This window comes from Columba livia, chromosome 10 (genome assembly GCF_036013475.1).
Source record: "Columba livia isolate bColLiv1 breed racing homer chromosome 10, bColLiv1.pat.W.v2, whole genome shotgun sequence".
NCBI classification, from domain to species: domain Eukaryota; kingdom Metazoa; phylum Chordata; class Aves; order Columbiformes; family Columbidae; genus Columba; species Columba livia.
Genome location: NC_088611.1, coordinates 10,023,923 through 10,051,831, shown reverse-complemented (window position 1 = coordinate 10,051,831; position 27,909 = coordinate 10,023,923). Strand labels below are relative to the sequence as shown.

Here is a 27,909-nt window from a genome sequence, read left to right as displayed (position 1 = left end):
GTAATGTTCTGCTTTATTCTTCTAGGGGCAGTAAGCCAGAGATGACCGACAAGATGTCGAGCTTCCTTCATATTGGAGATATTTGTTCTCTCTATGCAGAGGGCTCAACAAATGGATTTATTAGCACTTTGGGGTAAGAACAGCCGTTCTTTTGTACTAAAAACATCCATAAGGAGGACTGTTGGAGCTCAGCTAGCTGTCCTGAGCCTGACTCCCAGGAAGTACCGGGTAAAGCCCGGTAGCTTTACGTAGAGATTTGACCCTAAATATAAAAATGGCCTGAAGGTAATATGGCAAGTTAGATTTTGGGAGGATGGAGAGTATATCAATGGCTATGGTGTGGTTTTGGTGGCCTTGATGGGGAGGAAGAAGCTTGTCAAGTTAAGGTGTGGGTAGAGGGAACGAATGCAAGAAAATGATTTTCATGTTGTTGTGTGTCCCATGTCCATCTGTGTGTCCTGTCCTGTCCCTCCCTGCCCTTCTCCCACAGTCCGGAATGAATAGACCCCAGTGCAATCTGCATATTGGAAAAAAGGATGTAGCATAGGCAGTGTAAGCAGTTTAAAAAAAATACTGACGAAGTCCTGAGCCAAACTGTTAATATACCACTAACCGCTATGACTAGTTTTGTCTTTCTTACAGTATTTGAGGTTTCTTTTACAAACAAAACTAAGCTTCTCCAGTCAAAGGAGAACATGTTTTGAATCTCCAGCTTTGCCAGTGGGCAGCACCCCGGGTGGCGGTGGGGCCGTGCCTTGCAGGCTTCTGCCCCCGGCGAGTTTCCCCCAGAGCACCTTTGTGCTTTCTCCTGCAAAGACATCAGAGTAGGTGCTCTGTAGGAGAGTGCCTCTTAAGCATGAGAGGTGCATGCCACTTCATTAAACAAAAAGTAGCTGTTCACAGAGGAAAAGGAAGAGTCTGCAGAGAAAAGCTATGGAATTGAAATACAGCTCCGAGTGACAGGGTATGTTTTATTCTGCTCAGCTACTGCTGAGGAGAAATCTCCCCAAACATCAGAAGCTGGCGTTGGAGCTGTGTACTGATTTGGAAGACCTTGCATGGGACTGGATGAGAAGCTCAAAGAGCACATCTGCCGCCTGGTTTCAGAGCAGTGAGAAATTAGAAGGAGGGAAATAGCATGCATGACACATTGCTGTGGTACTTCAATACTGAATGAGTAGCAAAGAAGCAATGAGGAAGCTTGATGATATGGTGAGTGGGCACAAACACAACATGCTTTCTCAGATTTTTTGATGCCTACTGTCCAGATGCATCTGATAAATGGAGCTCCCAAGCAGGGTACAAAGACAGCATCCTGGTAAGTCTCTCGGCAGGAAGCGATGGGCTGGAATCTCATCTGAGTGACTCCAAACTAACTTGTAGGTTTAGTCCTCTAGCTATTAGGATTCTGGAAAATAAGAGGGCAGAGAAGGAAGCAGACACTGAAGATGCACCATGATCTATTATAGGAAAGAGAAGAAAATATGGGATGCTGCCAGAAGGGAAAGAAGGTATGATAAAAGCAAGGGATGTAGTAAGTAGGGTTGGTTGAATAGTATTTGGCGAATGTATTTGACAAATTTCCCAGGTACTCGTCAAATATGACATGTACACTCTGCAGCGTTTGATCAGCTGTGTGACTGGCCAAATACTATCTGCTGAAAACTGGCAAAATGAATTGAGCGATACTATACATTTGGCTATTTTTTTTCTTCCTAGTATTGAAGCAAGTTTGGCAGTAAATAATTCTAGAACAAGTAGAAAGTTGTTATGTTTAATCCCATACAGTGCATGATGAACATTATGCAGTGGCTGTGGCTTTTGATGGCATTGCTGAGCAGTTATTTTTCACCATGGGTAGTCCTTTTAGACATTATGGGCCCTAAGCACATACATTTTTAAGGCTTGATGTTCTCATGGCAGGTCTAAAGAACCCTTAGTGTTACAAGCATCCTCTTTGATTTGATTAGTACTCTTTTAATGTAACTGCATTATATAATGGCCACATATCATCTGAGCCTAATTTAAGCCAGAAATCCCAATTGGTATATGAAACATGAAATGCATTATAATCTTAATAAGCCTTCATAATCAAATTAGTTTTGTTCCATATTTAATTTAGTCTTTGTCTTGGAGAAAATTAAAGAAGCAAAGGAAGACTCGGTGTAATTGTACTCTATACCATGTGGAGTTTTGACAGTCTTATGTCATAACGATGTGTAATGACTTGTTCATGTGCTTAATGGATACCACTATACATTCTAATGCTGTCCTAAATCTTTGAAGAGTGTTCCTATTTACTACTCATATGACATGACTACTGCTTAATCGCGATTTTGCTGGTTCCCAAACTCAGTGCTGTCATCATTATGATTACTGGTGTACAATATATACTCTTTTGTGTTTTGTGCCCTGTCAAATTATTTTCTTAGTAGTTTGGGAAGTTCCTCTTTATTTTCAATTTAATCTCAGGATGAGAGGGATATATTGCACTGAGATTATCTTTGTGTGGGATGATCAAAGTAACACATTGGACTTTGGAGTTTTTTGGTTTTTGGCCCTTTGTTCACTAGAAGCAGGTGTTTCAGTCAGCTCAAATATTAATACTACCATTTTTGTTGGAGCACACATAGGTTTATATAACACTGAATAGGGAGAAAATCCATGGGGAAAAAGCAATTTACTGTGAATGTTTGCATATGCAAATTTTAAATGCATAGAACTGTTGAGTCCACTTAATCTCTCTGATCTCTTGATTTTTATGCACTTTATTATTTTCCATAATTGTTGTCTCAGGATGCTCCCTGCATGTAACCAGCCTCTGCAAGGAACAACTCTCATATTCTAGGTCTCCATCTTTCTCAAGTTGATTCTGCATGAGAATGGTCCTCTCAAACCTTTAAGACCTTGGAGTTGTACTTTCTACGTTTGTGTAGAAAGCCTCTTTGACAGATTGGTTTTAAGGGGCCAGTTGAGTCATTTTGATCAAATCAGAAACTACAAAGTATATGGTTACAGTTACATTTTCGCTATTTGGAAATAGCGTTTGGCAAAAGTGCAATTCTGTGTTGATCTGAAGCATGCTAAGGACAGAGCAGTGGTAATAGGTAATACCATCATAACTATTTATTCTGTGGGATGTGAATTGACCCTGTGGGGGTTTTGCTGATGTGTATTCACAGGAGAAGCTCTGTCCTGGTGTTCTCTATTGGAACCTCTTGGGTTCACTTCTCCAATTCACCTCCTTCCTAGTAGAACATAAGGAGATTAGTTCAGCCCCTTGATTTATCTTGTGTTTATGACTGGTGAGCAGGAGGGAGTGTATTTATGCCTTCTTTTCTCTTGGGAGTCAATTTTTATTGTGGCAGTTAATGTTTCTGCCTTTTCTTAATACTTGAAGGGTCATAGGGGCAGTGTCCAGCCTGCATAGTAGTCACATCTTCCTGTTCTCTGCCCTTCATATAAACCCATTTGCAACATTATTCAAAATCTGTCCAAGAGGCAATAGTTGTTCTAAGCCTGTCTCTCACTTAACTAGAATATGGGCTGTTCTGTCTGCACCTCAAGCAGGGGACATAAAGATGATGCAGTATACAGGAGCAATGACTTATTTATTGTCCCACAAATCCAGGAGCATAGCTCTGGGCAACAGTAAAAAATAGCTGCATGCTTCTTACAAAGATCTGGCATAAGTTGGCATTTGGGGAATGTCTTCTGCTGAAGTGGCCACTCAGAAAAAATATTGCAAATAAACGACTGTTTTTGCTGACAAGGATGTAAGCAATTGCAAGGGAATAGAATCTCGCTTTACTTTTTATTTCTTTGCAGCCTTGTGGATGATCGGTGTGTTGTACAGCCAGAAGCAGGGGATCTTAACAACCCACCCAAAAAGTTCAGAGGTAAGTTCATTAGACAGCTGATTACTCTCCTGGTTGGAAGACATCCTTCGTTTTGTGCAGTCACGTGTGACTGGTTTTGGTCTCCATGCCTTCTATTGAATATTTTAGTGTCATCTTCCATGAAGGCTAACTCATGAGAAAAAAAGCAATATGTAAGTGTTCCTGTCTGTGTGAAGTGAGAAAAAATTCTTCGTGAAGGGTTGCCAACCGAGGTTGGCTTTCAGATCTATCCAAGCTTATAGGATCTCTGTAAGATTCATTTCTTTTGTTCCATGCTGTCATACATGCCCTTTAGTATCAAACCTATAATCTCAGAGAAGAGGAAAATGAAAAGGAGCAAGTGTTTGTAACAACTATTGTTGTTTGACCTCATTCGATATTAACTATATTTGACTCTGCTTTCATTCTGCCAGGAAACTTATGCTTAGTGATAAGAAATTAATGTCTCCTTCGTTGCACACTTTGGCTAGGGCTGATTAAGATAAAATCTCAAACAGGAAGAGAAGCACTAACTGGGATTTGGTTTGGAGGACCCTTCTTGAATTTTTATTTCTACTCTTTGGTTACATGTTTTACCCAAAGGATAGCTCAGGCAAATATTCAAAATATTTGATACACCTTTTATTGCTGTTGTCAGATGTAGCAGCAACTGTTTGTCTTGTTTCTTTGTTGGATAAATCTTATTTCCCGGGTTATGCTTTGACTTTATCAAGAGCTCAGAATTGCCGTACTTGTATTCAGATTTGGATGGAACTGCAGGTGATTGCCCTTGAAAATCATGTACCTTCTGTACTGCTGGTTTTCTTTGTTGCTGTTTGGGGTTTTGTTTGTTTGTTTTCCCCATGACATGAAGATGCCTCACATACTGAATCTCTCTTTTTAGAATATCGCCTAAGTCTGTGAGCTCCTGTTGGTTTTTTGCCCTGTTTATTGGAAAAATGAATAACTGATGATTCAAATACTTGAAGAGGCAACCTGGGGAAGTTTTACCATTCAATGTCAAGCTCTCCAGAAAAGGAACAATGGTGTTATGTGAACTAGAGCGCAGACTCTAGGCATTTCTTGATGTTAAAATCACATGAAGGAATAAAGCCGGATTTGACTGAGACTGCTGGGTGTAGAAGGGAGGGGAGGGGAGAGGAGAGAGAGACAAAAGAATGAGAAAATGGCAGTTCTTTCTAGCACAGTTTAGGAACTGTAAGTACAGAGAGACATTTGTCTGACATAAAACATTGTGGTTAGACATTGTAAATGTTCTCATATTACTTATAATTTATACATGGAGAAAGAATGGTGTGAACCTTTTCCAACCTTTGTAGGTACTTCACTAAAGCTTTCATGGGGAAGTTTATGCGTAGTGGTAAATGGCAACAGAAATCATAAAATGTTAGCAGGCATTTCTGTTATTTATATGCATGCTTTATAAGTGTAGTCTAAGATAAAATGCTTTCCACATTAAATAGGGTCAAAAGAAGTAATAATGAAGTTTATCGCACCATCTTCAACAGAAATGGGAGCTACCCCTTTGTTTTATTATGGAGCAAAGGCACTGAGAGGCTTGTATGGGGTGTTGCGTGGGATGTCTCTGGCAAGGTCAGGAGCTACAGCTGTGTCTCTGCAATCTTACTTGGTGTTTTTATGGCATCTTGCAAAAAATACCTCTCTTGGAAATGGAACACAAGGTCTTCCCTAAGTTGTGTTTATCCAAACAAGAACATTTACCTCTGGGATATGAAGCAACCATAGGCATCTAGTGGATGTAATTCAATAGTCTCAATATTTAATTTTTCCATACTTGAGATTTAGTCTTGGGCAGTGTCACAGGTATGGCAGATCAGTAGCATGGACATGCCTTTTGTAGAGTAGCAGCCTGGGGTGGGAACTGATGTAGAAATGTTCTGGTATCCAGTGAACTTGGTACATGGTGCCCATGTTTGTTTGGTGATTTCCTAAGTCCGTACTAGTCATCTCAGCCGATAGGATCGCTGCAGTTTGAGGCCTGAGAAGCAGCACGATCTTGGTTTGAATTAAAATGGGAGCAAAACACTGGCACTGGTAACTGAGAAGTCACTTCTGAAAATCCCATTAGACCAAAATTAATCAAATGTAAGTGAAATACATTATAGCTTTACACAGTACTGGAAGAACACCTCTGTACTATAACCTGTTTTATATCTATGTGCATATCCTCTTTGGAATGAGATGTGCCTTAAGGTGTCCAGACGCAGGTCTGTCAAATCTGAAGTCACCTCCTGGGAGGAACACTGCATGTGTGAGTTTGTGGTCAGTCTTGATGATCTTGCTTTGGGTAGTATTTTTAAGAAATGAAATTCCAAGCTTCTCTGAGCAGATCTGTCTTCTGTGGGCAGATGTAAAGCAGTTGTAAATATCGTTTCCATGCTTGAAATGGTGAGAGATATCTAGAAACAAAATTTACTGCCTTGGATTTGCATATGTGACTCTAAGAAAATTCAGTGTGAAGCTGAAGTATATGTATTGAGTAGCAGTATTAATCCATCCTGCTTTTTTCTTAGCAATGGCTGTTTCAGGTTTTAAAAAGTCCTGTTGCCTAGGCTACACTTAATCAGTTGTATCTCATGGCAGCAGCAAGGCCCTGGTCTACAGGATGGTGGGTTTTTTTTCCTTTCTACTTTAGATCCTGGAAACACAGCAGAGGTGCTGTGCACAAAGCACTGGTGTGTGTGCACAGTCCTTCCTGCAGGGAGCCTCTCTGGTAGGAAATGTTGACAGTTACACTTAGCCGTGAGTATATGCTGTCACTGAACACTGATAACCTGCTTGTGGTGTGAGAATAGTCCCCACCTGAGGAATGCAGTTTGAAAAGCTAGCACTTCTAGCTGAAACGGAACTGGTTTTTGTATGCTAGTAAGTCACTCCTTTTTAAAATGTTGGCTTTAAGTTGTTCCAAGGAAAATTCAGTGAGGGGAGCTTGGTGTGTGTTCAGAAGAACTAGGTTGAACACAGTGATTTGCAGCAGCATGACTGGAGTTGGAGATGGGAGCGATAGAGCTTTGGTCTGCTCAGAAGAGGACGTGCAGAGGTATCTTGAGGACACAAGGGCTGGCTTTGACAAAAGTTGTGGAAACAGTAGGCTGATGGATTGATCTGGTGGTGGTGGAGCCCTGAAAGGGACGAAATGGAAGAGGAGGCTGAGAGTGAGGTGGGGTAGAGTTCAGGTAGGCTGAGAGGGAGGTGTAAAAGTATAAATGAGACATGGAAAAAAAATAAAATAAAATTCAGAGAGTATATTAGATGGAAAAATCTGAAGTCCTGGAGTTGGAAAAAACTCTAAAGAAAGGTATTAGTCCAGCACCTTCAAGTTGCTATGAGTGTTTACCAGGTGTTAATTCACATTAAATGCTGTTGTGCCTCTAGGTCCTTAAAAACATCAGTCTGATCACTTGAAGGTGTGAAGGCTGACTTGTTTTCTTTTTGCTTCTCCCTATCCAACTGAAGTTAGTGGCTGAGGTTGGATGGTAATTGTGGTCTTTCAGATTTCAATGGGTTTGTTGTTTGTTGTTTTTTTTTTAATTCTGGCTTTCTGAATCCATTTTACATATGATGGTTTGGGTGTGAGGTTTCTCTCGTCCCTCGTGTTTTAACCTCAAACTAATTCAAAACTCCTCTAAAACGGCCTTGCAAAATGTTGAGACTTAAGACTACATTCATTACAGTGTTCCCTTTTAAAAATGTTACTATGAAAATTCTTGCAGAAGAGTATTTTACTTAACTGGTCTGAATATAGTGTGTACAGATGAGATTCCTGGAAAAAATCCTAGTTGTACAAGTCTCCAAAAAAAGAAAGTTTGCAACAGTTCCCTGGTTATCTGTACTGCTTTGGAGGGAAAAAAGAAAAAGACATTTCCTGCTTTATAAAAAATACCTAAATCGCTGCTGCGCTACTTGCCATCTTTAAGTATGCTTCTGCATCTGAATAGTGACTATAAATGAACATCTTTTTAAGATGCATGTCTTATGTGGAAAGTATGAACTACAGCTGACCCTCTAGCCAGGCTGAGGGCACCAGTGTTTCCTCAGGAATCATTCATACTTAAATGCACATAGACGGAGAGCTAGTTTGCAAATAAAGTCAGACCCAGCGATAGTGATGACGCTGAAGCAGAGCCCAGGACTGATAATTTTGTGCTTTACCTGCTGCTTCTGTGCTCTGCTAGTTCATGTGTGCCTTTGCAGGGGTTTTGTTTGTGTTCATTTTGTGTTGGAATGTAACGCAGTGCTGAGCTAAATGTGTTTGCTTCATGCAAGACACTGCTACTACAGCAAAGCAGTCTGTCTGACAGCCTTCTCAGGAAATTCCTGACGGCTCTTTATTTGGGATGAGGATCTGTCTGCCAGGGATCCAGAGGCTTTGCAGTAGCTGCGTGAAACGCAGGGGAAAAGGGCACTTACTGGGTTAATTTGTCCTGCAGCCACCTCCTTCCAGAACATTGTTTTCATAGTTGCTGGGCAACACTCTTTTTTTGGCAAGATGTTCAAGGAATGAACCCGTATCTTAGACTTAAAATACCCTCATGGTGAAGCAGAAGATGAGTAGTTCAAATTCTGTTTGTTCTTTGGATCCTGATCCATACTGTGTGCTGTTTCTGAATGTCGCCTTCATGAAGTCTGATGACGAGTTAGGGACTGGCACCAAGGGTCTCAGCCTTTGAACTGCAAGCTCAGCTTCAGTAGGAGAAATGATGTGTGCACTACGAAGAAGCTGTTATGTAGAAATATGTATGTATTAAAAATATGTGTATGTCTACACATGCTGATTCTTTGAATGGATTTCTCTTAAAATCACACTGTGCTCAGCATTGATGGAAGTCAATACACTTCTCCGTAAAAGAAATGCTTTAGTTATGTTTTGTTCTTCATGGCTTTGCCATCAACGATCTGAAGCCTCTGCACTACTGCTTTGTTTAATATGAAGGAAACCATATAATTTATGCCGTACTGATCGAGGCTATGGGGTTATGTTTCATACATACAGGATTATTTAGTCGTACTTAGCCAATGCAAGCTTGTTTATAGTTTGGCATTAGAACTGAAAATAAGGGAATTTTCAGTTGGAGGGTCACAATACGTAGTTTTCCCAAACACTCCAGAATATTAAAAAACAAACTAAAACAAATACCCAGCTACATCTGCCTGTTAGTTTGGGAAAAATATTAGCAGTATATAGAAATGTGCGTTGTCGGTAATAAGGTAGTTCAGTACCATTCCTTGTACTCATCAAGAAGAATTTTTTTCAATATAAGCCTTTAGTAGGTATCATGTGTTCAGCTTCAGATAAGCGTGAAGCTTCAAAATCTTATTGCCCTCCATATGCTCTCTGTGCATACTTTTCCAAATCTACTCTTGTGAAAGCAATTCTATCAGCTCAGATTGCTTTTTAAACTTTGATGTGAAATAGTCTGAACTGTATGACTTTCTGCATATATTAGATGAGTTGGAGTGGGTGTTTTGCAGAGGGTTGAGGGCTTATTCCTGGAATGATGGTGAGAAGCAGAGGGGTGATAGACCTGGGCTGCATGGCCAACCTCAGGTTCCTTTTTCTCTTCAGGCTTGGGGTTTCCAGTACTGGTGAAATGTTTGGATATATTACTAAGGTGCCTAGATTCCTTTAAGGAACATTTAAGCTAATATCTAAAGATGGCTTTTTTCACTCTGTATTGTATTATGTATTAGCAGATTTAATAGCAGGATATGTTTTTCATGCAGGAGGCAGAACTTCTGAGAGTGCTTGAGTGCTATATTCAGAGCTTAGCATGGTGATCTTGAAGAGAAGCAAGTTGCCTGCAATAGCAAAGTGACTCCTTTTCAGTTTCGAGGTGTCCAAGACAGACTAAAATACATGTGCTGAATACTGAAAGTAGGAAGTGGGGCAGCAATAGTAAACACCTACTTAATTAACTTCTGTTTTTTTCCTGAGAACCAAATGCCATTATAAGACAAAATTTCTTTCTTAACCCCATTTCAAAAAGGGTACTAAGATCATGGTTTAGTGTAAAATCAAAAGAAGCTTTAGGGTTGGCATGATGGAAGAGAAAAATTAGAAAAACACAGTCTAATCCTGCACCTGTAATTTATTTATTAAAAATTGAAGCATTGGTCATTTTGTGTAGGAAAAATCTTTCAGTCTTGCTGAATTAGGATATGGTTATAATATCCAAAATAGATTTTTGCTGCCTTGATGCGGAATCCTTTGGTATGATTCTAAGTATTTATAGAACTGTACTAGAGAACTGCCAACCGCTAGTATGCGTTTGAATGTGATGCCCTTTATATGATGAAGAAATCCTGAGCACTGTCTCTAAAATGCGAATCTTTAGCCCACTGCATCCTACGTACAAGCAGATGTTACAGGCGATTGTCACTGTGGCGTTTAGGTATTTCGAAAAACCAAAAAGTCAGAAGCATTGTATTTTCATACAGGCAAATGTGCTTTGTATCTGCTGAAACGTAGAAGACCCTGTGAGACAGGGAATGCTGATCAAGAGCTGATGCACCACTCGAATGAACACAGCTCTCTGCAGGTGAGATGGTGGGGGTGGACCCTGCCTTCTCTGCTGGCCCTGGTGACTTCAGAGGGGCATCAGCACCGCTCCTCTCCAGACATTTTTAGCCACAGGCTTTGTGGCAGTGCCAGGCTCATCAGTGATGGCTTACGTGGTTTCCTATATTAGCAAGCAGAGGAGGAACTGGAGCTCTCCTGTTATAAGCACAGTTAGAGAATAGGCCTTATACTCTGTGTACCTGCTGTGTTCTGTAATTTATTTAAGCGTTCAAAAATAGCTTGTTTTGCTTTGATATCCAATAGTGATTGGATGCAGGAACCGAAGGGAAACCTTTTTTATTTTATTTGTCCTTTTTTTTTTTTTTTTTTTCTTTTTTAAACACAGGATGGCGAGTATTGTCATGGAGAGTGAATCAGAAAACTGGTTTTATTTAATTTGCCGTGTTTATTTCAGCATGGTCCCTTACTGGCCAGTTAAACCAGACAAGTTTGTAGTCCAGTTGATAGCTTTGTGTGTCAGAGCACCAGGACATCCTGAAGACTTTCTGACTCCATGATGCCAATGTGCTTTGTTGAAACTGTGAATAAATGATTGGGTAAATAATTATCTGTTTAATTGAGATGGTTTAGCATGTTGTGGTTTTGTTGGGGGTTGGTTGGTTGGGTTTTTTTGTTTTGTTTTGTGTTTTTTTCCTCCTGTGTCCTAGTGATGTGGTACTAAGACCATAACAGGGAAGGTTTGCACAGGCTGGGCTGTGTTTCCATACTGATCTGAACTGAGAATGCTGTGGTCAAACAGCTGTTTGCCAGCTTCTGGGTTTAAAGTGTTTTCATCTTTGATGTTTTGCATCTAGATGAAGGCGGAGCAAAGCCCATTTGAAATAGGAAGTGGCCATTAATATGCGTAACTGGAATGCTGTAGAAAAAATGCTGCTAAAGAATGATGAGGGATTTAGTTGGACTCCTAGTGTGAAGTTTTATGATCTGTGCACTTTGTTTGCCCATCTAAAAATCAGGGTAGTAATTCTGTGCTGATGGGACACACTGTGCAGGATGGTGGGAAATGCGCTGGTGTAGTGACCGTATCCTAAAAATGCAGAAATAAGCTATATGCTGGTGTGAATGTTTCTTCTTCTCTCAACAGCTCTCACAGGTCTGATCTTTTTGCCTCGTGGAAAGTTCAGGGTATTTCAGGTAGGTTCAGGGGAGGGATTGCCAGAAAACAGTGCTTAGCTATTAAGTAGAACAGTATTGTTAATAAACCTAGCCCCAACCTTGTAGACAAAAGAATACTGTGGCTTTGTTGCCATAGTTTCAGTGCAAAATCTGACCTTAGCTACAATAACATTCGGTTAGAAAGAACTAGCTAATCAGTTTTCTAAAATTAGTGTGTTCCCTAGTACATAAGCCAGTATGAACAGGATATTTAATGAAATATTATACTTAGTCACAAGAGCCCAAGGGAGTGAAATGCCTTGATGAATTGTGGGAGTAGTGTGACATTGGTGCATCTCTATTATTATAGCAAAGTTATTAAAATTTGTGGCTTGCTTAATATTTAGGGTAGCTCAACTGTTGTGTTCTTCTGTGCACTCAGTCTCCTTTGCCCTATTCCTTTAAAGCTCTGAGTCCATTCGCTGAGCTGGGAAAATCAACATGCTGGTGAGTCTCGTCAATATGAAGTACTTCCAGAGTACCTTCAAATAAACTCAAGAGCCAGTGTTGTGCTTTCTGTTACTGCAGATGAAGGAATCTTACTCATATAGAAGGATGCAAATACTGAAGCAGATGGATAAAGTCATGAAGTTTGTGGGGAAAAATAACTGTGTATGAGGGAAGCAATCTCCCAGGTACTGGGTACTAAACAGCTTCAGCTTTTCATCAGCTGTCTAAAATGTCAGAGAAACTTGAGAGAGGGTTGGAGAGAGGCTGTTGGTAAAATATTGCCATCAGTCCAGAACACCTGTGAGAGTGCATTTACTACACCTGACCTTAGCTTTGGGTAAGACCTTATCAAACTGCAGTAACCTAGAGTCAAAGATTGTTTCTTGGCAATATGGGAACTGTGACGAATTACCAAGTTTTCTTATGTGCAAGTTGTTTATTTGGGTATTAATGTAAGAAAAATATGTAATATGCAAGTTTGGGGTGGGAAGCTAGTTGAGCTGCCTGTTGTTCACTTCTGTTTGAAATTTGAGTTCTCATTCAGCCTGCTCAGAGTTTCTGCCTGGCTGAACTGTATTGCCCACATAGCTTTCAGGAGCCACCAACATGCTGAATTTTCCTCACTGTAGCTCTTGAATGGTAGTTTGCAGCTGAGGAGGCTGAACCGCCCTCTCAGCAAGCTTGACCTGCAGGACTGTGCTCATGAAACACAGCTTTGCTGGCATCTTGTTGGCAGCACTGAGACAACAGCCTTTATCACCCAGCTCTCCATCCCAGCTTACCTGCTGTATCATGCAGTGATGAGCAGTGTTCCCTTGGTGCTTGAGAGATACCAAACACATGGGAAGAAGATTTAGACAAGGAGCATCTAAAGCATCTGGATGATGCTTACCCATTTGGTGGTAGCTTTTGTTATTTCTGTTAGAGCAACTTACTAATCAATCGTCACTTCTTCTAATAGTGCTTTGCTGTTAAGGTTGAAAGTGCATGTGATTAGTCAGAAGCAATTTTAATTCACTGAGTGTATTTCCTGAGACTCTGCTTTGGACTGTCCTGGATGTGTAAAAGCACAAATGCTTGGTGTCAAATGCAGTGGAGTTTGATTTAGGAAAACATTTTTCACCTTGAATGCGCTGACACTTGCATCGCTGAGCTGTCAAGCAGATGCTCTTGGCTCCCTTGGTTTTTGCATCTGTGACACACAGTTTATGATTCCTGATACAGCACACAGTCACGGGAAGATGTGATCCATACTCTTGGATCTTGTAATTCAGATTTGGATTAGCATGTTTATGCTTCAGGGTTTCCATTTTTCTGCTTTGTAAACCCAGCTGCCTTCCCCAGTAAATTTTAGGAAACCATACTTAGCTTTTACTTTGGCCAAGGTATGAATTTATTTTCAAGTTTTTCTCCTTAACTTTTTTATGTGACCAAGTTTTATTTCCTCTTCCCCCTTGACTTGGTGTCATCATGAGGTGTTTCATTTTCCAGAGGGAGCAGATCAGTGAAGTGTGACACCCCTTGTCTTGTCTGTGTCAAACTCTTCAGGGTCTGTTCTGTAGTGTCTCGCTTCCCTGTTGCTTGTAGGACAGAGTGAAGTTCTGTGCTGCTTGCAATAGCAGTAAGCTATACTAAAAGCTTCAATTATTTTACTTTACCTAAAAAGTAAGGCTTTATATTTTGAAAGTACTTATATTTCAAATTCATTTTCAATTTAGGTTGTTTACTGAAGAAGACAACAGATAAATATGCTAACTACCTGTACCAAGGAGGTCTTACAGGTACTGTGTCCAAGTGCCAGATGGGAGTCGTTAGTTGAAGAGGAACCCAACCTCAACCTAGAAGTTAAATAATTTCACTTCTCATTTTCCGGGTAGCCTGTTCTTCACTGAGCATGGGTCCTGACTGAAGCAGTGGTATCTCCTCAGCTGTAAGCTCAGGGAAGTAATGCTGTGAGTGCTTCTGTTTGAGAGCAGGCAGAAGAAAAATGGTGATGCTGCCAGCATAGCCAGCCATTAAAAAGTGCTATTATGAAAGCCAGACCTTGCCAGTGACACTCGCACCTTCCTCTCTTCCCACATTGCTGCTGGAGATTAAATACCCTGTTCTTTCTGTTGCAGAATTTGGATTCATCTTTCAAGATGAAGTATAGTACTTAATGTGTCAACACCTGAGTGTTATTTCTCTTCTTCAGTTAGTGATGCATTAATAGCACCTCCAGCTGAGTTCCTTACATTGCTGGGTGGGGACCAAGGTGCCAGTGCAATCTGTCAAGCTCCTTGTGATTTAGTACATGTCCACATAAAAATCTCCAGTCTTTCCTGCATAACTTTAAAGTTGATGATCCAAATGCTAGGAAGCAAGTGAGCTGTTAGTGAAGATTCTTGATTCTGAAAACTGTGCTGCATTTTTTGCAATCCAGAAAGGAATTTGCTGCTTTGAGGTCAGTCTTGAAAAGCACATACTGGTTCTTTAGAATAAACTGGAAAATATGAGTTTGTTTCTTTACTTGACAACTGACCAGCTGGGGTAGGGTGTTGCAAAAATCCCAGATTAGCATTTAGTGGCTCCTAACAAATGCAACCAGTATAAAGAAGCCTTGTATTTCTCACCTAGAAAAAGTATCGTTTGTAAACATACCTATGCTGATTTTTTTATTTGCCTCTTTTTTTTAATGGCCTATGTAGGAGGCTGTTGCTTATGCAGTGCGCTTGCCTTTTAAACTTCTGACTTTGTAGTCATAGCAAAGGACAAAATGCAGGGGTGTTTGGCATAATTTTGTGGCAGCTCAGGCAGAGGGTTTGTGCCAGCTGGTTATGGTACTGGAGCCGTCAGTGCCTCTGCCTTCAGCTGCTCTGGATGCAGTCTGGCAGAGATGCTGAGGAATCTGAGCTCGGTAGCGCTAATTAAATACAGTTATCTTACAGAGAAAGTCAAAGCATTCAGGTTGACACGTCTCATGTGAATGTTTCAAACACTAGAATAGCCATTACAGATTGACTGACACTAAATGCAGTGTTTCTCGATAACTTTATTATAATGAACAACTTATTATTCAGTCAAGTAAGAGAGTTACTTATGTGTTAGGACTGACACTTCCTTCATACCTAATTTGTGAAAATAATCAGTGCTGAGTTCTCACTGTTGGCAATTATTATCTGTTTTGTTTATATAACATACAGAAGTTCAATGAAAACATAACTGCATGTATTTTGGTTGAAGAGTCTTTCTGTAGCCCTCAGATTTTCAGAATAAAAAATCACCTCCAAGCTTTACTGACAGCAGAAAAACTGTGACATTGCTAGAAAATGCTGCTCCAGGATCATCTGCTGCTTTAACTAGAACAAATTATCTCTGAGCCAGATTTTATTAAGGATACAGAAAGCTTTGCTATGGAAAAGCAATCTGGTAGCACTTAGACCTTGTATTTAGTGAATGTCAGCCCTTTTATTTGTCGAGGTTAAAAAGTTATACAAGGAAAAAATAAACTCAGTACTTGTAGGCATGAGGAAGTGAGAGAGACAGATGAGGGAGCAGCCATCCTGAAAAGGGAAAAATCTGAGCTGTATCTACAAAAATCCTTTCCCCCCTTCAGAGCTGTGCCTGATCTCTCGCCAGCACCACTGAACTTCCAACAGCCCCAAGAGGCAGCAGTTCAGGCTGCCGGGATGGATCAGGACAAAAGGGTTGGTTTGTGTTCAGGATTCCAGTCCCTGACTGCTCCTTATGCTGTAAAGCTGCGTTTTGTTTTGGAAGAAATAAGAATAAATCTCAGTATTATTAGAATGTAAGTGGTACCCCTGTGGAAAGAGGAAAAGTTTAGTCCGCTCTCTGCAAACCTCTGAGGTCAAATTGTGTGAACCTGATGGTGCTGGGATACTGAATGTGACCTGAGAGAGGACTGAGCTGGATATTTACTGCAGTGTTTTTGAAATCACCTCCCAAAAGCAGAAGTTACAGTACCCATCTGGCAAATGCTCCATTAGTCCAGCCTGGATGCTTCAGTGAATCAGCACCAAAAGCTTCAAAGGAAGGCTGAACAACCAAGTAGTGGATTTGTGATTTTACTTGGTTGCAAATGCCTTTGGCACAGGCAGAGATCACTTTCTCAACTGCAGTGTTTTTATTAATTTAACTACATCTTGTTAAAAGTATCCAGGTGCCTTTGAGTTCTCACTAGTGTTTTAACATCAATGTTAAGCAAAGATTCTTTTTGGAGCATACACATACATTCAGCTCTTCTGGGGGTTGTGTTGATTTGTTTAGTTCTGTCCTTCAAAAGTGCGTTTTCTCTATTGATTAAAAAGCAAATAATGCATCCCATACTCATGTGGTTGCAACGAAAGCTGATAAGAACTTGAGGTACCGTACTGTAAGAGTAACTCAACTACCACATCTTCCTGGGAAACAAAAACTGTATCTTTGGCGGTTGCTGTGGGAGCATTTGGCAGTGGATGGTGGCTGCGCGTCCTGCATGTTCTCAGCACCGAGCGATACGCAGAGGAATTATCTTACCCCGCTGCTAAGTGCGTACTCTCTAAACAGGATTGGCAGCACCCTGGGAGCTCAAGTCTTATGGGCTGGAAGGTGAAGTCTGAAGGCAATATAAATTTTGCAGATAATTCTTGGTTATCATTGACAAGTTTTAAACTAAGCTAAGAATTTATATCCTCCCACTCCTTGTCAGGCAGATGGCCTCGGTCGTGGAGAACGACAATGAGAAGAAGATCCTTCAAATATTATCCACAAGATTTAATTCCAGATATTTTTTTCCCCCATATGCTATCAGTCATGCGTTTATTTTTTTTAAGATTTGGGAAACTTGGCAGTTGATAATTCTGCATTAGGATAAGAATTTGTCTGCAGAGAACACTGAAACTTTGCAATTTAACAGCTTATTTCTCTTACAGTCTATAGGCTTGCGTGCATGTGTGTGTATATGTGTGTGTGTAAATATATATATATACACACAAATAAAAATTGCAAGAGAAGGGAGTGCAGTCTATATAGATGATTTTATATTGTAGCTATGTTCTACAAATCCAGTAAGATTTCTTGTCAGCTTCTCTTCATCTTAATATTATGGTTGACATTTAATTTAGAATTTTTATCTGATGAAAGAAGTTGAGAAAGTGTTCTCATATTTATCGCTTTCAGTATTTAGCTAAAGCTACCTTGAAAGTTCAGAAGCTACCACCATAGTTTTTCAGTCTTCACAATCCTCAATGTTAAACAGTCGTTTCCAGGACCTGGAAGGCATATGGGTAGCAGAGAAAGCCATATGTAACTAGTGCTTTGCCTCTATGAAATGTGTGATTGAGGGGAAACCCTGCAGCTGTATTGAGAGTAAACCCATTTCACTGTGTGTTTCCAGAGAGGCTCTACAGTTCACTTTTCCTGCCTCTGTACCCCAAGCCAGCATCCATGAAATGGGAAGCAGAAGGGAGAGGGAGCAGCACGAGGGAAAGGAAAGCCCTTTGCAGGCTTCTGAGAAGATGCAGAGTTCGTATGGGATTTGTATTCTTTACATTGGTGAGAATGAATGAATGTTCAGAATACAACCGGAGAAAATATTTTACTCTGGTGACTTCTTCAAGAATCCTTTATTGAAAAGAATATGAAAAAATTGAAGTTTTTGGTTTTCGGAAATGCTCAAGAAGAAAGAAATACAGCCCAAAACTGTGGAGGAAACTGTAAAAGTTCTTGGGGGGAAAATAAATCAGAACAAGTGGTTCTTTTCTCAGATACTTTCCAGGGGGAGGGTTTTTCTGTTGGCAGAAATTTCTCTTTCAGCTTTCTGTGTTAAAGCTTTCAGAACTGATAGCTTGCTTATGTTTGTGCCCTACTGAGGCTCTTTTCATCCTTGCTGAGGTTTGTTCCAGCCTCAGATGCTGCTGTCTGATAACTGGGAAGGGATGGACTGGAGCTGTCTGCTTCTCATGCAGAATTAATGCAGTCTTGCTGTACCTTTAGCTACTCCCAACATTTACATTTTCTCTTCTCTTTGTTGTACCTTTTGCTGTGCAGAAACTACTGGATTTGTTTGTCTGTGCTCTGTTTTTCCAAGTATAGTGAGCCTGGTCATTGCTTTGCTGGCCCTGCAGCTACCGTAGCTGTAAAACCACAACTGGAGGTAGTAGGGAAGGGGGGTGCTAAGTGTAGAGTTTGGAGAGGGACAAAAAATAAAAGACCTTGGGGTTTTACTAAAATCTCAGATTATTCAGAGAAGCCCATCACCACAGGCTGTTGTACTCACTCTGCATAGAGAAGTGTTGACAGTCCTTTTCCCAGTTCACAAAGCACCTTTGAGACAGTGTGGTCAGAGACCCCAAACAGTTAACTGCTCTGAAGAGCGATGTGCAGGGTTTAAATTATGGCTCATATGGAATTAAACATTATGTTGGGAACTTGACATGAAAGTGCTCAAAAAAGTGTCAGGAAAATGAGTTGCAGCCTTAGACTTAGTAACTTTAAAAGAAAAACTTTTATCCTTCAGGGATTTTGAAGTGCCTGTCACTTAATGTTCCTTTCTTCAAATTGTAGTTAAAGGCTCATTTGAGAAAACCACAGTGACTCAGCTACTTTGAATATCTCTTGATATGTGGCTTGTGTTGGAAGCCCTAAGATTTTTTCCCACCTCCAAAGTTGATTTTTATTGGTAGTATTTTCATTGGAAGCATATTTTGCACTATGCTAACTTTAAACATACTTTAGGTTTTTAAAGAGTTGCAAAGCCATAGTACCCTGATACTGGTAAGTAGAAAGGAGAACATCTGTTTATAAATATTTATCATTTTGCAAAGGTAAGCTTACCTAGATATTTTTTGCCACCTTTGAAAGTGACTGTTCCAGAAACAGTGCTGTCTAATGTTTATTGCAGTATAATGACGGATTATCCTGATCTCTTTGGAAGGACTGAAAATGTTCCCTGGATATTTTTTTTGATTGAATCAGTTAACTTGAAGAAATGAACGTTTCCTCCTACCGTGCTTTGGCCTCATCAGATCTATGTGATGGTCCGATGGTGCCTTCACAATAGTCCATGGGCATCCTCCCATGCATCAGTGCGAATATCTTGTGTTTCTTGTTGTGACCTCAGAGAAATTCTTCTGTGTTCCTTTGTACAGTGCTAAATGCTCTTGGGGACAGGACCTGCTTTGTGCTGTGTCTTATGTCCTCAGGCTCTTTCCTTGGAGTGGTATGGTGGCTTTGGAGAGAGTTGGTTCTGAGCACAGCTTTTGCAGAATCGGTTGGCTGGTGAGAGATGTTTCTGAACACATCAAAAGCAATTTTTGAGTGAAACTAATATAAATATGAATCAAACTACTAGATTTTCACAGGAAGAAATTGTGTGGATCTTTTGATGTGGTAGGGCTGCGATATGTCTTCTTATTTAGTGGACAGAAGCCTGAGCGTGGTAGGAGGAGTTGATTATAGCACCAGATATTTGTGGTGATTAAGAAAAGTAAGGTGTTTAATGGAATAACCCTTCCATAAGAGATAGCTACCTACAGATGACTTATTTAATAGTCTGAGATTGAGCTTTGTCAGGCAGCATCCTGTGTGGGTTCTCTGTGCTTACAAGTCTGTGGCATAACCAGCTGTCAGGTTGGACTTGTTAGACTCCTATGAAGCTAGTCCAACCTCTCCAACAGAATTTCTGCAACTGACTGAAATTCTTAAGTGGACATCTTGCTTTGCAATGATTCTTGATTACCAGTGTCATGCGGGTGCTAGATCTGAGGACACAGAAATAATCTCTTATTCATTTTTCTGTGTATTTCCCTGTTGGTACACAGAAGTGTTGCCATGGAGGAGAGCGTGGGGTGGGAGTGGGCTGAACCAGCTGCTTTAGGGCCATGCTGGGAGGAAGGCTGGGGGAGGATAATGCATGAAATCTGCTCCTGCAAGGGTTCCTGGGAGCTGCTTGCTGTCGAGTGTTGTGTGTTCCTTAGGGAAGAGCTTTGAAGGCATGTAGGGAAGGGTGGGTTTTCTAAAGAGAGGAAATTGGCTTTTTCTGCCCTGCGTGGGAGGGAAGAGGTTACTGGACTGACATGCATGGTGGACTTCACAGGCCTTTGCTTTAGCCAAGAGTGCCTTGGCAATCTTACGTGCCTTTATGCATTGTTTAAACAAGTATTGCTTTTTAATGACGTGGCCCTTCAAGGATGTGCAGTACAACTCTATTTTTTTTTTTAAGAAGAGTGCTTTGCAGTTTTATTCTAGCCAGCACAATGAGTTTGCTGATATTTTACACTCCTTTATGTGGAATATGCTTGTGACCTGGCCAGATGGTTTTTTGTGTGTATTAAAATTTGTCTCTTCTCATGAGGTCAGGTGTCCACAGTTCGCTTTGGGTAGCTCTGTGCTGTTTGAGCCTAAGATTTACAGCAGCTTTGGAAACCTTTTCCTCTTGGTCATATCGCCACAGAACAGCCAAGTGTCAGTGCAGGACTGCATGTCACGATGGAATTGCACAAGGTTCCATTATTGGAGTCTACTTGCTCCTGTCCGTCTTATCTTTCAGTAACCGGAACGCAGTGGTCAGTCGTGAGGATGAGTGAGGACAGGTCTGATGAAGTAAGCGCTTCTCAGCCGCTCCCATGCGTTAGGAAGTGGAAATCCTAGGTACCAAGAGATCAAGGACGATCATGTGATGTGATGTTCTGTCTACACTCCTGGCATCTCTGACAGTGTTGCAATCATTTTGACCCATTTTTGTCACCATTTTCCAATGATTTCTGAAATAATTAATCCTAAATCTAATAGACCTTACAATATGGAGACTGCTGGGATTGTTTCTTCGTCAGATTTCATTAAAATAGAGCAAAAGGGTGTTCTGTTGCTGAGCTGAATCTGATCCTTGCTATATCACAGTGGGTATATCAGTAGTCTCAGTTTAAATGTTTTTAGTAAAAAAACCCAGTTGATTTGTATACATAACAAGTATATGGCTTAAGGCTTCTACTCAGCAGTTATTTAGATGTATTTATTAGTAAAAGTACCACGCAGGGGTGTTTGACAAGAAAAACTTGTTCTCTGGAATAAGGTTGGGGATTATGAAGTTAATTAGTATTCCACAAGCAGCTCTCAAGTGAGGGCTGAAAGCTTTCTTATTTTAGCGGTCATTTGTGTCCCCAAACGTGGGTTGTCTCGAAGTGTGGGCTCTCTGATGACAATTTTCAAGACATGTTATTGTAAAGAAGTGGAGATAATGTGCATGAAAATTATAATATTTGGCAATGTTTGTAATAGTGCTACTTTGGGGATGGAATATAAAACTGTTATACCCTTACTCTGGCAGGTTGTGTGCTGTGACCTACCAGCTTCAATATTTCCTTTTAAAAGATGTGATTACTCTCACAATGTCATAGTAGCATTTTGGCTCAGAAAGTTGCTGCTATACAGCATACATGATTCTCCAACGCTTTCCTTGAGCAGCTCATCTGTTTGAGTCTTTGTAATGTTTTAAACAGTACTTTAAATGGCTTCACCTTGCAAAAGCCCTCAAAGCTTTTGGAATGACCAGGCAGGGAGAACTGCACAGTGGAAGAAGCATTCCTGTGCTGCCAAACTGCAGGAGGATGAAGGCACTAATGACCACTTATGATCTTTAATAGTCCTCTGTTTCTATGACAGTAGATGATCATGGAAATATAATTCACTGTGTATGAGTTTGTACCAAACCAATATCTTTTGCTTAAGTCTCATAATCCTCCTTCATTAAAAAAAGTTCTTCATTTAACTTAATGTATGGTGTTGGTAGTGCTCTGATCTTTAGGAAGAAGATAATGGATTTGTGCCTGAAAATACCTCATGTGCTTATTTGTGTATTTGAATGGAGGCTTTTTGAATTTTTTCAAAAGGCAGTTAAAACATGCTCAGTATCTTGTTCACCTTTTAAAAATCCAGAGACATGGCAGACAAGTAAATTTAAACCGATGCTTCTAGTCACTTCGTTTCCATACTGCCAGTGACATAGTGAAATTGAAAGTCAATGAGGAAAGTCCCAAGTGCTTGTCAAGAACTAAGAGCTCAGGAAATTACAGATAATTGACTTTTCACATCTTTGTCACTTAGTTTTTTGTTTCACATAAGGTACATATCCTCAGGTGTTTTCGGGGGGAGTTTTTGTTCTGCTTATGTCCGTTATCTTTGAATAATGTCTAGATATTTAATCAGTACAGTTGGCACTTGCTGTGATTAAGCCCTTGGATAGCATCAGTGTCTGGATTTCATTTATGATTTGCTGAAATAATCTTTATTTCTGAACTCTTAGGCAGCAATTATTTTTTTTAGTATCTCCGATATCGAGAGTACTTGCAATTCGTCTTCCATAACTCGTGTCTAGTTTATTGTATGAGAGTCATTTGTTGGCTCAAGAGGCTGATGTACTTGTTTTTCCAAAAGCGTGTGTTGAAATTGTTGTGGGTAAAAATTATCCCTGGGGTCTGCAGAGGAGTAACGCAGTCACGTGCTGCCTCTGACCGCCGCAATTTTCCTCTGATGCCATAAATCTAGGAAGCATTGTTTCAGACCTCCTGGCTGGGAGGGCTGGCAGGGGATGGTGCATTGAGGGCTCTTGTAGCTCTCGGTGCCCTGGGCCATTTTTTAGGGGTTGAAAACAGCAACTGGCACCATAACGAGTGAAGCGACACCGTTCAGATGTCACTGTTAGATGTAGTTCCTGTGAACTCCTGTTAAATTTACAGTGGAGCAGGTGAGGGCTGCAGTAATTTTTAAAACACTCCATCACATCTGTGAAACCAGCGGTGTTTGGTCCTGCTGCTGAAGGTGATTTGGTACCTGTTTGGGATTGCCTTAATCATACGGTGCCATTTTGGGCTGTCCCAGCATCTCCTCACCAAAGGATTTCATCTGCCTGCACTGTCCACTCTGCAGATCAGCAGTTACAAACTGTATCAAATCTGGTGGATATCATCCGTGTTTCTTTAGTTGCTTCTGTTCTTAATGCTGAGGTCTTGTCTAGAATAGAAAAATTAATCTGAAGCCTAAAATCCTGAAAATTGGGGCACAAACCTGACATAAATCTGGAAGTAGAGGCTGGACTACCTGACACGACCAGAAAATGGTTTTAATACAGTTATGATACAAAGAATAGTTGAAAAAAAAAAAAACAGACAGTGATTGAAACAAATGAAGGAGGAGAAGCAACAGGAACAGGCAGTGCTAATAGAGGACTTCAGTGCATTTTTCTGAACCGCGAAGGTTGTTGCTGCTTTGACACTACTGAGAATGGTGGTATTCCTGATAGAGACAGCTATCTGTGCTGGTTCTGTGCGGATCTGAGTGCAGGATGTGTTCAGCCAGTGATGCAGCTCGTGTTATTTAATTGCTCTCCCCAGCCCATCCATCACTTTCGAATCCAGCTTTCTTCCACACTGATTGATATGTTATCATTATGTCAATAAGGCAGCTGGAAAGATGGCTTAAAACATTGAAAATACCTAATTATTGTTCTTTATGGAAAGGGAAGTTTAAAAATGGATGTAGCAATAAGCAGTTTTAATACATTTATTTTCTCTAGACTTTTTGGAAACAAATACAGGCAGTCATGTATGTTGTGGTGGTCATGCCTTGAGGTGAGATGGGAGCACAGTCCTTTGTGGTGCTTCCCTGGGCCATGCAAATGCCTCGATGCATTGTTGTTGTGGTCCCAGGGCTTCATGTCACTTCCAGCACACGCAGTGTAGTACATAAAGGTTTAATCATGGCTTTTTTCTCCACCCGTTTTGCGGTTGATTATGTGTTGCTGTGAAGGCCTTCCAGCTGTGACTGTCCAATGCCACACTAATGTACAGATTTGCTCATCTTTTTGCAGCTGACAGGAGAGGGGACTGAAATGAATGGATCTGTTGATTCACTCGTACTGAGAAGGCAACAATTAATAGGCTTTGAAACTCAATGACTGGTAGATCTTGTGTTATTGAAGGTAAATTGGCTTAGGAAGCAAGCAGCATTCCGGGTTGAACACACAGGTGGATGCTTCTTGCTTGGCTTTGGCAGCAGCTGGTGTGGGTGCTGCAGAGAGGAGGTGCGAATGGGAAAGGCAAATGCTGCACCAGTGGAGCACTGGGGAGTGTGGGGCAGGGGCTCATGTGGTGAGGGTGCAGCTCTTGTGACAGAGGGGTGAGAAGCCCTGAGCTCCATCGCTTCTATGTTCTTACTGTGCTATCTGTGTAGGTTTTGGTTTTGTTTTGTTTTTATCCTTGATTGCCCTTCTCTCATGGATTTCAGGGAAATAAGACAGGCATTGTCATGGGAAATTGCAGCAGCTGCTTAACAGTTGGACCAGAAGTTTAAAAAATGAAACTGATGGTTTCCTTTTACTGGTGTGTTGTAACTCCTTGATTTATCGTATGAAGTTTTGGTCTTCCTGTTGCAAGCGCTTAGAATTCATTCTCCAGGGACGTAATCAGTTGTGATAAACTGAGGAGTCCTAGAAACTGCTCTGTCCATTGGAAAATAGGCACCAAGTTAACACAGAGTGTTTATTTCTGCAAAAGGCTTACACTTGGAGCCTGTATGCAACATCCCGTAGAGATGGATGACAGCATCTTCTACTTCTTTTTTTTCTGGAAGATAATGAAGTAGTAGAGCAGGCTAAAATAAACTGAGTGACATCTGTGTGTTTAAAAAAAACAAAAAAACAAAAAAACAAAAAACACAAAAAAAAAACCAAAAAGCCCAACTCTGTTTCTTTTGAAGCTGAAAAATGAACAGTATTCTCTTTAGCAACTCCACCATTGTGCTTGTCCTCATCTAGCAGCCTGTCGGCAGCTTTGTACAGCAGGGTGTACGTGTCCGTCTGGGATACACAGAGCATCTTTAGGATTTGGGTTTTTGGCTTTGTGTGCTCCCTGCACTCTGGTTCCAAGCACTTCAGGTGATGTTAAGCGCCCCATCAGCATCTCTTTCCAGACATAATCTATGGTGATTCCATTGCCTGTTTAAAACGACAGCATTGCATTGCATTGTATTAAAAAAAACAAACCCACAACCTCCAGTAAGAATGTGCTGCTGCCGGCTGGGATAAATGCCTTCAGGCCTCAGCTGGCAGGCTCTGCTTCCGCTCATGGTCGCTGAACATTTGTTCTTCCCATTTGCAATCCGGTCTAGAGAAGCTGGCTTATTCACATTTCTATTATCCAGCTGTCTGGCTTTTTTAATAGCGCGTGGCTTTGCTGCTTTGGCTTCCAGCTCTCACTTGCCTTATTTGGTAAAACAGAGCTCTTGAGCTGTTCCTGGAAGGGGCTGCTTTACTAGTTTAGGGACTATTTTCCACTTTCATTTTTGATCTCTAAAACTGTAGATTGTGTTTCAGCAGCATTGCTGGCATAGCTTAACTCTTCAGTGCTGTCAAATTGGAATATTGTGCTTTTTAGAAGTGCTTGAAATGTTCTATTCTCTGCCATAGCGCACTGGTATACTGCTGCAGACAATGTTAGCGGGGGCAATAGTGCTTGTGTTTACAGAGTATATGTACCTTGTCAGCATAATCTGCTTTTTAAAATGACAACCAGAGTGCGATTTTCAGTGCTTAAGGCTGCATTATGGAGGACTTGTCCAAATTTTAATTAGCTTCCTGATATGTTGTCTTCCGTGCTCAGCTCCTGAGAAGGGGAGTGGTTGCGGCGACGGAGTGAACTTGGATGGATTGAGGAGCATCATTTGGCAGGCTTCAGCGAGAGCATCTCTGGTCTCCTGCCAAGAGGATGGTGACTGTTTAAATTAGAGACAGGGAGAGGGCCTCAGTAAGTGAGGTGAAAGGCTCAAGCCAAGCCTAGGAATAGAAAGAAAGGCATAAAGCCTTCAGACTCAGAAAACAGATGTGGACATGGGTGTTTTACTCTGCTTGCCTGGGAGTGCAGCACAGTTCAGCAGAGTGACTGGCTCTATTCAACTACAGGGTGGTGTTTCCTATAATTAAGGCGGGTCTGGGTTTTTAGCATGTATCTTTGCTTTGCTAAGCTCTTCAAATAATGCTGCTCAAGTCCATCTATAGCCAATTTATTGGAAGGCCCAACAGCTGTGTGGTGCTGTCTGCTCCTGCCAGTGCAGCACTGGGTGTTTGCTGCCGGTAACTGCGTTTTTAACAACTGGCTGTCCTCTGCGAGCTCCACAGAGAAGACGACAGCTTGGAAATTCACTCAGAATTACCTTGAAAATTGAAGATATTATCTGAAAAAGGGCATTGCAGTTCAGTGGGGGCATATGTCAAAGACTGCGCTTAGCTGGCTGCATCCAGGGAGGAGGAGGACGGGCACATGCAGCCATGCTGTAGGAAAGGATATGGGGATTGCAGGAGTCGCAGCTGGAATAGGAGTTGTCAGTGCTGTCCTGTTACAAAAAGTGCAATTGCTGCCTTGGAATATGAAAAAAGAAACATTGCCAAAAGACATAGTAATTATTTTTTCCGATTTTACTTCCTGGCAGAGCCTCGATTGTAGTAAAGAGTTTAGTATTGCATCTCATACTTCTAGAAAGATAGAGCTGACTAGAGAAAACCCAGAGGACCGTAATGGTCAGGAACAAGACGGACAAGTTTTGCATCTCAGCCGTTGTGGGACAAAGGAGCCTGCAAAGACTCTGGGCAAGAGAGGAGCAGTTCTGTTCTGTGTGCCCACATGGAGAGAAAGAAGTAATGGGCTTAAATTGCAAAAATAAATAGGTTAAGTACAGAACTAGCGGAGTGCTGGAATAGATGACTTGAGGAGATGTGTCAGGAGTGGAGCAGGCATAGTGAATTCTGCCTTTGGGAGGGAGGGGTGAGCTAAGGCAGCTTTCTAAAGGACCTGCCAGCCCTGCGAGCCTGTGGTGCAGGCCAGAAACTGGGGAGACAGCAGAGGGTGCAGAAAGAAACAAATGAGCATTTCTGGCAAAGGTTCCCAAGCACTTCATCAGCATAAGAAAAATTAAAGCGCTGAAATCAGTTTTGTTTCTTCAGTTCTTCCAACCTAGCCTTCAGTCATGTTATCAAATATTTATTTAACTTTCCTATGACTTATTTTTTTGTGATGTAGATTTTCTTTAAGCCAAATGCCTTTAAAAGTTGAAAAATCAAATTACTTTATTGAACAGCTGAAAAATTTGCCTTTTGTTTTGCGTGATGCTGTGGCAGCTCGTTCCTTGCTACACGCACGCAAAGCTTTCTTAAATAGAAACGACTTTTATTATGCTGTTCAGTCACGTCAGCTCTAATAGCACAACCGCATCCTTTCCATACTGCTCACGGCTGATGCTTTCAGAGGGTGTTTGAAATTTGATCTTCCTCGTTCTTCCTGTGCTCGGACTGTCCGAGCCCTTTCCCGCCTCCTGCCCCCGCTTCCTGACCCGCTCTGAGCAGGAACTTTGTTCCGGAAAAGCATGAACAAGTGGAGAAGCAAATGTGAAAATGAAATCCAAGGGGCGAGCAATCAAAATAAAAGGAAATGTGGCCAGCAGAGATGAATACACTTTGATTTACCGTTGGTGTAAAATGCTACTGACATACACTGGAAAGACCTAAAGATTTTGAGGAAGAGCCTCTCGGGGTTCATGTTCTGAGACTTGTGTTTTAGTGCCTCACAAGGAAATTTAACATGGAAACTGTTAGAAAGGAGATGGGGGATGGCTTCCTGAGTTAAGAATACAGCTCTTAAGGCTGGGACAGGGGTTGAAGCCACAACCATTTACTTAAAAATGCTTCTGCATCTCCTATGCATGTTAGTTTGCTGAATTCCTTTCATTTAAAGTATGTACACTTCTCCTTGTAGTGTGTGAAACTTGATTTTTTCAGTACTT

The 27,909-nt window shown here is 41.1% G+C and overlaps 1 protein-coding gene across 16 annotated transcripts in view; it reads left to right on the top strand.

Moving 5' to 3' along the window:
- Positions 1–27,909, top strand: part of ITPR1 (inositol 1,4,5-trisphosphate receptor type 1) — a 174,398-nt gene that overhangs the window by 13,733 nt on the left and 132,756 nt on the right. For 7 of the 16 annotated variants that reach the window (XM_065074564.1, XM_065074557.1, XM_065074570.1 and 4 more), the window contains 2 exons: positions 26–133; positions 3,829–3,899. The exons of 1 other annotated variant lie outside the window; for it this stretch is intronic. In XM_065074564.1, coding sequence (XP_064930636.1) covers positions 94–133; positions 3,829–3,899 — 111 coding nt within the window. In that variant the 5' untranslated portion in view covers positions 26–93. Of the gene's footprint in view, positions 1–25; positions 134–1,027; positions 1,213–1,469; positions 1,512–3,828; positions 3,900–27,909 lie in introns of those variants that run through there. 8 more of the 16 variants (XM_065074556.1, XM_065074559.1, XM_065074554.1 and 5 more) reach the window with 4 other exon arrangements.